Source organism: Balaenoptera ricei, chromosome 11, assembly GCF_028023285.1.
Source record: "Balaenoptera ricei isolate mBalRic1 chromosome 11, mBalRic1.hap2, whole genome shotgun sequence".
NCBI classification, from domain to species: domain Eukaryota; kingdom Metazoa; phylum Chordata; class Mammalia; order Artiodactyla; family Balaenopteridae; genus Balaenoptera; species Balaenoptera ricei.
Window position 1 is genome coordinate 51,386,925 of NC_082649.1, and position 12,109 is coordinate 51,399,033.

A 12,109-nucleotide genomic window follows, 5' to 3' on the forward strand; every position below is an offset into this window, starting at 1 on the left:
GGAATGATACCAGGAGTCTGTAGACCATGGTGAAAATGAAGGTGCATTGGTTATAAAATGTTGTGAGGTGAGATTTACATTGGAGATTTTAGGTAGGAGGGAAGCCATACGGAGTTAGGAGCAAGGAGGACTCCCCACTTACACGTCCAGTGGGAGAAGGGATGGTAGGGGGAAAAACACACTTGGGAGGGCTACAAAGGCCCAGTGTCCCCAGGATAAATCGGTTAATGATTGGAAACATGCAAATGGAAGCAACTTGCAGTGATAGTTTATATCCACTCAGGATGCAAACGTAACATGTGGGCCTTCCAAGGCTGGTTACTGTGAAACTAATTCACCGCTTCTTCATTAGGACCATGCTAATTTGGTAGAGCCTTTTAAAAGTCAATATGGGGTCCTGTACGAACTCTCCCGCCTTCTCCGGGGAAAACGCTTGCCGGGGTTTGTGTGTTTTCATGTCTGGTGTGGCTGGAGGTAACAAGATGCAGTTTCTTGGAGGAAATCGGAGGAAACTGAGGTTGGCAGATGACCAGAGGAATGCTTGCTACCCACATAGCCTTCTGTTTTACTTGCAGCCGCCTTCTGGAAACATATCTTTGATAGAATTTGAAAACTTGGCTATCGATAGAGTTAAATTGCTAAAAGCAATTAAGAATCTTGGTGTGAGCTATGTGAAAGGAACCGAGCAGTACCAGAGTAAGCTGGAGGCTGAGCTTCGGAAGCTTAAGTTTTCCTACAGAGAAAACTTGGAAGATGAATATGAACCCCGAAGAAGAGATCACGTTTCTCACTTTATTTTACACCTTGCTTACTGCCAATCTGAAGAGCTTAGGCGCCGGTTCATTCAACAAGAAATGAATCTCCTTCTATTTCAATTCAGTATTTTACCCAAGGACAAAATTCAGTTTCTTAAAGGATAGCCATTTGCAGTTTGAGGCTATAAGTGTTGCAGAGAAGACTCTCCGAGAACAGGATATTATGGCTTCATCACACAGTTTAGGTGGGGTTCAGTTGGAGTCAGTTTTTAAGAGCCCTTTTGCTGATGCTCTGGATTTGTTCCGAGGAAGGAAAGTCTATTTGGAAAATGGCTTTGCTTATGTACAACTCAAGGACATTGTGGCAATCATCCTGAATGAATTTAGAACCAAACTGTCCAAGGTTTTGGCTTTAACAGCCAGGTCCTTGCCTGCTGTGCAGTCGGATGAGAGACTCCAGCCTCTGCTCAACCACCTCAGTCATTCGTACACTGGTCAAGACTACAGTACACAGGCAAATGTTGGGAAGGTTTCTTTAGATCAGATCGATTCGCTTTCTACCAAATCCTTCCCACCTTGCATAGATCAGCTACATAAAGCCCTGCGGGAAAATCACCATCTTCGTCATGGGGGCCGCATGCAGTACGGCCTCTTCCTGAGGGACATTGGCCTAACCTTGGAACAGGCATGGCAGTTCTGGAAGCAGACATTTATCAGAGGAAAGATGGATCTAGATAAGTTTGATAAAGGCTACTCTTACAATATCCGTCATAGCTTTGGAAAGGAAGGCAAGAGGACAGACTACACACTTTACAGTTGCCTGAAGATTATCCTAACCAATCCACCAAGCCAAGGGGATTATCATGGGTGCCCTTTCTGGCACAGCGATCCTGAACTGCTGAGGCAGAAGCTGCAAGCGTACAAGATCCCTCCCTCAGGGATCAACCAGATTTTGGATTTAGTAAAAGGGACACATTACCAGGTAGCCTCTCAGAAGTTCTTCAAGATGACACATAATGTAGATGATTGTGGCTTTTCTTTGAGTCATCCAAACCAGTTCTTTTTTGAGAGCCAGTGGATCCTCAGTGGAGGTAAAGACATCAAGAAGGAATCCATCCAACCAGAAATGCCCCAACGCAAACCGAGTGTCCAGAGAAGCAAGGATGCGTCATCTGCTCTGGCCTCACTCAACTCCTCTCTGGAAATAGATCTGGAGGGACTAGAGGAGTTGCTTCAGTGAACGATTCCTGGGCAGTTGGTAGCCTGTCTTCCTCACTAGCTTTTATTTCCTACTTTACGATTTTATCTTTTTCTTTTTTGCCTGCCTTCTCCCTCCACCCAACCCCTCTTCATGCATCCACACATGCATGAGCTTCTCGGGAAGGCAGCCTTGCAGGTAAAAACAAAGACCTCCGGTATATTTTGCTTTGACAAAAGAGAAGAGGAAGAATTTCTTTTGAAATCTAACTCTTGAATGGTGTGATTTAAGCCCCGTTTTAGGAGATAAGACAGCTTTCTGGACTGCTTACAGTCCCCTAGAAACAGTACGACTAAGAACAGCTTTTATTTTAACACTTATCACTGTAATGTTGACCCAGGACTTTTCTGGACCATTTTTGTTAATAAATATCAAAATGTAAAAAAAGAAAAAAAGTCAATATGAAAAGAGCAATCGGGAATGTACTATGATGCTACTAATTCTACTGAGAGATTTTATTTAGACATATTTTTAAAGTGTTTTATATGCTCACGCTTAGCATCACTTTATTCTCTATATGGGTACCACTGTTATACAGCCATTACCATGATATTCGAGAGGACTAAACTACGACAAACCATGGAATTGTTTATTAGAGGAAGTTCAGTGAGTCTGGAAGAATATAAAATTATGTGTACCATAAACATGGAGCTATGGAAATATTTGAAAGTCAGTAGTGCTCATGGTTATGTCTGTGGGTGGCCAGGATGCTTGGTGCAAACACTGCCTTTCCACTTCATAGATGTGTGACCTGTGGTCAATCCCTTAACGTTGCTGGGTGCCTCAGTTTCCCCATCTATAAAATGATAATAATAATAGGGCCTGACTTGATAATTAAATGAGTTAATACATAGGTAATGCTCAACAATACCTCGTGCTGACTGTATAAAATGGCAATATTAAGCAGAGAAAATCTTTGTGTTAAGGTGATAGATTATTATTAACTTTACATTTCTCCACACTTGTTATATTGTCTTTTCTAGAAAAAAAAAAAAAAAAAAAAGGCAAAAACAGCTCTTGGAAAAACTAAAGTGGTTTCAATTATATTTATATTTTGGTTGTTCTTTCTGTTAAACCTTAGTAGCACCTGCCTATGTTTCTTTGTTTTTGTAAATTAATGTTAGCTGAAAATAGCAATGAATTAAGAGAGAATGTTACCCTTTGCTTCTTTAACGAAAAGGTAGAAGAGAGTTCTTCTTGACCATTGCTTTCTTAAGGAGGGAAATGGAAAGGGTGTCTGAGGTGGCTTTTTTAAACAAAATCACTAAGGGCATTGAGCCTGTCATTAAAGAATGAAAATTGGATTCGGTCTTCTTGGAGACACTTGCTTTTGAATCATTTGCAGTGTGGCCTCTGGACTAAGGCTATGCAATTAAAACCAAATATTATGAAGAGAGGATTTATTGATTTTTTTTTTTTTTTAAGAGCTCCTGACTTATTTATTTATTTATTTACTTTATTTTTTTGGCTGCGTTGGGTCTTCGTTTCTGTGCGAGGGCTTTCTCTAGTTGCGGCAAGCGGGGGCCACACTTCATCGCGGTGCCTGGGCCTCTCACTATTACGGCCTCTCTTGTTGCGGAGCACAGGCTCCAGACGCGCAGGCTCAGTAGTTTTGGCGCATGGGCTTAGTTGCTCTGCGGCATATGGGATCTTCCCAGACCAGGGCTGGAACCCGTGTCCCCTGCATTGGCAGGCAGATTCTCAAACACTGCGCCACCAGGGAAGCCCTTGATTTTGTTTTTAAAGACATGATATGAGTTCAGTTTTTCATGAGCTGTTGCAAGTGAGGTATGAGAAAGTACATGCACTAGTCTCCTTAGAGGTGAAAAGAAAAGGCGTCAGAATTAACCCAGCTCTGGACACTTCCTGGGTCTTAGCATCTGAAGGAAAGGCTTTTGTTCCCTCCTGCACCCCACCCCACCCGCAGGCCTCTAAGTCTGTACGGTAGGCAGGCCCGGATAAACACACTCACTCTCTATTCCGGAAGGGGTCGTGGGGAGCTCTTTCAACATAACCTCTCGTTTTCAGGATTGTTCTTTCTTGGGTGGTGGCTGCGGCAGCTTTCATTCTGTATAATATGGCAACATAAAACAAAACAGTCACCAGCAGGCCCAAATGACCAGAAATTGCTGAACAAAGCAGGCCGCAGCTCCAGATGGAGAGTAATGAAAAACAGACCGCAGTTCATTCAGCCACTCAAACACCAGGACCCAGTAAGAGCTATTGTACAAGTCACAGAGATTTGCACTGCTTTGTTTTTGTTGTTTTGTTTTTCCCCATGTGTTTTCCTCCTGGGTCCAGTGTATTTGCTAATTTTAAAAAGTCAGGGGAAATGAAATGAAAGAAGCCATTGAAAACAAGGTGTAAATCTTCTATGAATTGACTTGTCTCTGCCTTTTCCTGCTTTTTAAGTTTGGCTTCCTCTGTACCACCTCCCACCCCCGCCAGCCATTTTTTTCTGACAGGCTATGAGTTTAGAGCAGAGGGAATGAGTAATGGATATTCCATAGAAAGTTTCCATGCTTAACAGCCAAAGGATATAAGAGCCATTAGAGTGTGCCAAGCATACCGACTTCTAAGATCTTGAAATACTCCCTTCTTGCCTTTGTTGTCACAGGCTGCTTGAATTATATTTATGGAAGATTATGTTGCCCTTACCATTTCATTGGACCCCTAAAATCAAAGTTGAAGACAAGGATCCAAAAGTTCTGAGATCATCCATGTAGGGTATCATTAATTCTTTATTAAATGAAACCATAAATTGTTATTCTTCTTTAAGAGAAATAATTCTGCATACTAGATTCATTTTTATAGAGAGGGATAGAACCCACCTAGATTGTTTCATGGAGGGGTGTGAATGAATCCATTTAGCAGTTCTAGATTCATAGCCCTGTTATAAGCTTTTTTAAAGTATTTCTGGGTAACTAAGCAGGAGGCGGTACACTTGGACAAATTTGGAATTAATCCATTTTATTTATTATTTAATTTTCTCCTTTAGTCACTAACTGGGAGTATTTAAATAGCAAGTGAGGAAAGTGTGGATTTCTGTATTAAATCCCATGAACCTGGAGGGAGGGATGGATACTCTATTTTTTTTTTTTTTTTAGAAACTCTTTTTTTCTTTTTTTAATTTTTATTTATTTATTTATTTATTTATTTATTTATTTATTTATTTATTTATTTTTGGCTGTGTTGGGTCTTTGTTTCTGTACGAGGGCTTTCTCCAGTTGTGGCAAGTGGGGGCCACTCCTCATCGTGGCACGCGGGCCTCTCACCATCGCGGCCTCTCCCGTTGCGGAGCACAGGCTCCAGACGCGCAGGCTCAGTAGTTGTGGCTCAGGGGCCCAGTTGTTCCGCGGCACGTGGGATCTTCCCAGACCAGGGCTCGAACCCGTGTCCCCTGCATTGGCAGGCAGATTCTCAACCACTGCGCCACCAGGGAAGCCCGATACTCTATTTTGTCATATTTTTCTGTAGTCTTTGCAGGGTATGCAGTAGCCCCTAGCTACAGACCAATCCTAGTAAGTGACACTGACGTGCCCCCGGGCAGAACGTGTGTGTAAGTAGAACCATTTGGTTTCCAGAAAATAGCATACCTACCCGGGCCTAGTCCACAAGGAAACTAAGCAAGTAAAGGAAGAAACTAAACACCATGAAAAGCCTCTTTTCAATACCTGTTATTTCCCCAAATCAGTGAAAACTAAAATAAATATTCTGTGAAGTTTATGAGTCTGAGGAATTACATTTTGAGAGGAATAGGCTCCTCCCCCGGCTGGGCTCACAGCCTCTAGAGCAAGGAGCCCAAGAGGCAACGAGACTTGAAAAACACATTTATTTAATTTTCAAATACTGGAATTACGTTACCAAAAAAAAAAAAAGATGAAAACAGTTCTGTTTAGACAACTAAATTTCCCATTTCCCTTTGTGGTATGAAGTGTGTGATTTTTTCCCTGAACTTCTTTTGTGAATTTTTCTCTAATCTGGTACAGTATTAATTTTGCAACTAGGCACAGGTGATCAATATATAAACATATATTTGCTTCCTTTGGTATTGATACTGAGTTTTGTTTTCATTTCAGAAACAGTTAGTTTGTGTAGGAAGTTTGATAACTTCAGTCAGAATTGTCCTGTAGGTACCTTTTACATGAAAGTTTCATCCTGGGCCTCTTTTGAGAAAACTCCAGTGTTTATAGTCTTATAGCCAGAGTTAGGAAAGAACACTTACTTTGAAGGTAAATGGTCGCCATGTGTTGTCTCCAACTCAGCCATACAACTTCAGCTAAAGACACTTCTCCTGTCAAAGATAATCCTTTCGAAACTGTTTTTCTCAGTTCAGTGTATTCAGTATTTTAGAGGGTTCTTTTATGAAGATGATGATGATGATGTGATGGTGCTGAGTTAACTTTGAGAAGACTTTGAGATAAATGTAAAACAAAATATCTACTCATGTTCTGGGAGTCATTCAACTGCACATTTTTCTTCAAGAGTGTCTTATAGCTCTATATTTACTCAGTATTTGCTTGTAATCACTGTGAATATACACATTAGGCAAAAGTAAAGCTCTCCACCAACATTAAACTTAACAGGTAACAGTGCTTTTTTTCTTTAAGGTTTTTTTTTTTTTTTTTTTTGATGTGGACCATTTTTAAAGTCTTTATTGAATTTGTTACAATATTGCTTTTGTTTTATGTTTTAGTCTTTTGAACACGATGCATGTGGGCTCTTAGCTCCCCGACCAGGGGATTGAACCTGCACCCCCTGCATTGGAAGGTGAAGTCTTAACCACTGGACTGCCAGGGAAGTCCCAACATTGCTGTTTTAAAGCATAAATGTATATTTGACATCACTTAATACTATAACCTATGTCCCTATCTCTTTTGCATGTGAAGAGATTATTTTATTGGAAAAAAATATAAATAATTTGTGTGGAGTTTAAAATGGTTTAAAAATAAAATGGTAGCCTAAATGTGAAAAGAATTTGAAAAAGAGGGGACTTCCCTGGCAGTCCAGTGGTTAAGACTTTGCCTTCCAATGCAGGGGGTGCGGGTTTGATCCCTGGTCAGGGAACTAAGATCCCACATGCCTCGTGGCCAAAAAAACCAAAACATAGAACAGAAGAAATGTTGTAACAAATTCAATAAAGACTTTAAAAATGGTCCACATCCCAAAAAATCTAAAGAAAAAGAATTTGAAAAAGAATAGATACATGTATATGTATAACTGAATCACCTTGCTGTACACCTGAAACTAACACAGCATTGTTAATCAACTATACTCCAATATAAAATAAAAATTAAAAAATAAAATGGTAGAGTTATATTGCTCTCTGCCATAATCTGAATGTGACTTTTGCTAACCCATGTCTTCTAACTTCACAGAAATCCTTTTGTCCAGACATCCTGTTTGTTCTCCTCCTCCTGTCCTTCAATTCCCTATGTTTAGAGTTTGTTAAAATATATATAAAATGCTCACTCTTCTTACCTCTGCTAGTCTGTTAATGATTTCTTCCAGAATTCACCTTCCCAAGAAGTCCTCGGTAGACTCTCCTCATCCTATTTACACACTTTACACCACCACCTCCTCTGAGCGTCATCTGGGAGCAAAGATCTTACACCCCCTTATCTCTTGGGCTTTTGTGATTAGTGTGTGTCTTCGTCTAGATGATAAACTCCTCAGGCTTCTCATGGACCTTATTTTCTACTGCCAGAGTGTTAAGGAAGCAGGACGGTTCAGAGGGGTCTTAGATTCCAGGGGCTTTATCTTTCTCTCTGGGAGCCTTTGATGTCACATCAGTAGAAAGAACAAACATGGGTGGGTATATGTTCCAAAGGCCTGTAAAACCACCGAGGGTACCAGAGACATAGCATACATACATTTCCCAGTTATTCTTTAAAGGTAAGCACTTATAACTGAGAATATTTATTAGTGTGTAATTATCCCTTTGACTTGTTTGAAGTTATCTATCTTCATTCATCAATGATTTCATAAATATATGGGAAATCCAATATAGCAATATTTCTTTTAAATAATATATGAACTGTAATGACATAGAATGGATAAATATGATATGTGTGTGTCCGGTTTACTAAAATTCATGTAAACTTGCAATACCATGTAAATACATGTCCTTTCAAATATAGGACTTCAAAAAAATATAGATTTTTACCCCCTAGATAACCCTCTTAGTCCTTCAAGGAGTTTTCAGATGAAGTCTACACTGAGACAATTTCTAAGTAATAATCTTAGTTTTCTTGGACAAGTTACATAATGTCTCTAAACATCTGTTTCCTTAACTGTCAAATGAGGTTATTTATACATACAATGAAAAAAGTATTTTCAAAATTACACGGAACCCTGTTTGTAATGTGTCTGGCACGTCTGTCTGGTAAATTTTTCTGTGGTCTTACACTTGGATTTCTTCTTGTAGGAACCATCTTGTCTAGAGCACCATTATATCTTACACAATTTAATACAGTTATGAGTACTTTTGAAGTGTTCAAGGAATGTGTATTTCATGAATTGACATGTGTTTATTGAGACTGGCTTTTTTTTTATTTAATTTTATTTATTTACTTATTTAATTGAAGTATAGTTGATTTACATTGTTGTATTAATTTCTGCTGTACAGCAAAATGACTCAGTTATACACATATATACATTCTTTTTTATATTCTTTTCCATTATGGTTTATCCTAGGATATTGAATTTAGTTTCCTATGCTATACAGTAGGACCTTGTTGTTTATTCATGAGACTGGCTTTGTTAATAGCAAAAAGTATTTAAAGGACTTTTTTTCATACGTTTTTGTGTTGGCTATACGATAGCCCTCAGGATTTTTCAAGGCCTATAAACTTGATGTCTTTGAAGAAAAGTGCATTCCATCACAGTGGCAGGTGGTGGAATTCATTCTGAGTTGGGTAGGTTCTGAAAGAAAAAAAAAAGCGCTCCTTTGTTCACCCTTTGTCATGATGTTCACTCCATAACATTGTTTTACAAGTTCAAAGGTAAAAGGAAAAAAAGCCTAAAGATTCTTGCTTCCTTAGCTTTGAAACCATAGTAAAAGCATATTTTGTTTAAGAGATAGTGAAAAGTCATATGATTTGATGCTTGTTCTTATTGACTTATTGGTTATTCATGCTGCTCTTAAAATAGCTATTTTTCCTTTCCTTTAGTTAAGAAATGAGAACTCTGGAGTATGAAAGAGAAAAACTCATGCACATGACAAAAAAAAAAAAAACCCAAACTATAAAAACCAAAATTGAATTTGAAGGATGACTGTATCATTTGTTATGATTGTAAGTGGCTGTAAGTGGGCTCACATGTCTCTTCATCCATAAAATATTAGTGATATAAGGTCTCTATTTCATATGATCATTTTAAAAACCAGCTTGCTTTCCCCATTGTGTTGTGAAATAAGAGAAAATAGCAAGGTTCACATTTAATTTGTACTACTTCTCTTAAAAGGTCAGTTTATTTTAATTACTAGGCATCTGAATAGACCTGTTGGTCATTAAGCTGACATCAGCCCTGAGTTGGAAGAAACCTGTATTCCTGCAGCATCTTTGGGACACCTTCTCTGTGCCGCTTTTAAAGATATAGTTTCTCTCAAGAAGAGATAATAAAATGCTTAAGCTGCAGATATAACAGCTTTTCACATCCCTGGGGCTTGTCCACTCTGGGAAAAGCGGGAGCTGAAACAAAAGATTTTAGGGAAGCAACTGCTCAGAAACACACTAGGCTTTGGGCTTAAAGGTGATGTGAAAAATAACCATGTTTGAGATTGTACTAAATGAAACCAAGTGGCAAAATTCCATGAGACATAGACTACAAGACATTGGAGTTTATGTCTTTGGAGTACTTTTATTATAATAGATAATTAAAGTGAAAATTGTAGCTTTTTATTGAAGAGTGAAAGAAATTTTTTTCTTAAAAAAGAGAATTATGTGAGGTAGAATTTAGAAGCTCATTAAAAAAATACTGTTAAAAAACTGTGATTAAAGAGTTTCTCAAAGGTTCTCATGAGATAGTTTTGAGTAACAAGGGGTTAAAAATCAGAAAATCTCTAATTTCATATATACAATATAAAGAAATTATGGCTAATACTCTATTTTTCATAGAGAAGCAGGTGATGAAATTGAGAATAATTTGAGTAGGGGAAAACTTAAAATTTTGTTTTTTAAATAAAAAGTGCATGTGTTTAAGGTGGACAGCATGGTGATTTGATACACATGTACGCAGTGAAATGATTACTGTAGTCAAGCTAATTAACATGTTACCTCACAGAATTACCATTTGTGTGTGTGTGTGTATGTGTGTGTGTGTGTGTGTGTGTGTGTGTGTGATGAGGGTGCCTGAAATCCACTCTCTTAGCACATTTCCTGGATTCAGTTCTGCAATATTAACTATACTCACCATGCTGCCCATTAGATCTCTAGACATGGTCAACCTACGTAGCAGCAATTTTGTACCCTTAGACCAGCATCTCCCCATTTCCCCCACCTTTCTACTCTCTGCTCCTGTATATTTGATTTGTTAAGTTCCACATATAAGTGATATCATGCAGTATTTGTCTTTCTGTGTCCTACTTATTTCATTTAGCAAAATATTCTCCAGATTCATCTATGTTGTTGCAAATGGCAGGATCTCCTTTTTTAAGGCTGAGTATTATTCCATTGTATATATATGTACATATATATACCACATTTTCCTTATTCATTTGTTGACAGACACTTAGGTTGTTTACATGTCTTGGCTATTGTGAATAATACTGCAATGAACAAGGGGGTGCAGGTAACTCTTTGAGGTACTGATTTCTTTTCCTTCAGATAAATACCCAGAAGAGGTATTGCTGAATCGTATGGTAGTTATATTTTTAGGTTTTTGAGAAACCCTCATACTGTTTTCCCACAGTGGCTGCACCAATTTGCATTCCCACCAGCAGTGCACTAGGGATCCCTTTTTTCTACATCCTTGCCAACATTTCATATCTTTTTGTTAATAGTTGTCCTAACAGGTATGAGGTGATACCTCATTGTGGTTTTGGTTTGCATTTCCCTGATGATTAGTGATGTTGAGCATCTTTTCATTATCTTTGGCCATTTGTGTATCTTCTTTGGGAAAATATTTATTCATATCCTTTGGTCCTTCACCCATTTGTTAATAGGGTTGTTTTTGTTTGTTTGTTTGCTATTGAGTTGTATGAGTCCCTTATATAATTGGGATATTAACCAACTTTATCAGATATATGGTTTGCAAATATTTTCTGCCAATTAAAGGAAAACTTAACAAACCAAAGATTCCCATATGAAAAGTGGAATTTCCTTCAATGTTACTCAATTTTAACCATTGTTTTAAACCAAATGAGAATAACTACAATTGAAATATGTATGTACACATATAACTTTTATATGTATTCATATATTTATTTATATATTTATTATACATATTATGATATGTGTATGTTAGAGTGTGTGTGTGTGTGTGTGGTGTGTGTGTAAGACAGGGAAAAATATTTATGAGACACTTGTATCCTAAGAGAGTTTTAAAAATCATTCTATAAAGATTTACATCAAAGTTTGTTGTAGTTTAGTAAAACAAAATTTTCTTAAAAGAAGCTTGAAGCGAAATCCTCACCATTCTTTGTAACTAAGCATCTGCTGTGTTACATAAACCAAAGAAGTCCAGGGGAAGTTGTTATGCCTTAGATAGTGATCAGGTGCTTTGCGATTTTCTTCTATTGTGAGAAGATAATATAAGACAAGTAATAAGGTATTAACATTGCTTATACAATGATCAAAAATCTTGATCAAGCATTGATACAATGTGTATATGTTAGGGTTAGGGTGAAATCTGTGTAAAAATTTAACATTTCTACTTGCACCATTGTATTTCCACCTATTATGTCCTATTAACATGGACTGTTAATACAAATAACACATCCTATTATGTTGTCCAAGTCAGCCTATCTTTCCTCTCTCTATGTCTTTTTAAAGTTACTAGTCTGGAGCCAGTCCTTTGGCTCTGCTTCTTGTTAGGGAAATTATTTTTAAAAATTATATGAAGTATAACTTTCCAGATAAGACAGTTCCAATTTTAA

At 37.8% G+C, this 12,109-nt stretch overlaps 2 protein-coding genes across 9 annotated transcripts in view; both read left to right on the forward strand.

Moving 5' to 3' along the window:
- RBMS3 (RNA binding motif single stranded interacting protein 3) overlaps positions 1-12,109 on the forward strand; it is a 718,377-nt gene that overhangs the window by 236,714 nt on the left and 469,554 nt on the right. The window lies entirely within an intron of this gene.
- LOC132374069 (DNA primase large subunit-like) lies at positions 465-2,000 on the forward strand. The gene is given in 2 exon segments (XM_059937566.1): positions 465-904; positions 906-2,000. Coding segments are annotated over 2 exon segments (1,512 nt in total). The 5' UTR covers positions 465-482; the 3' UTR covers positions 1,996-2,000.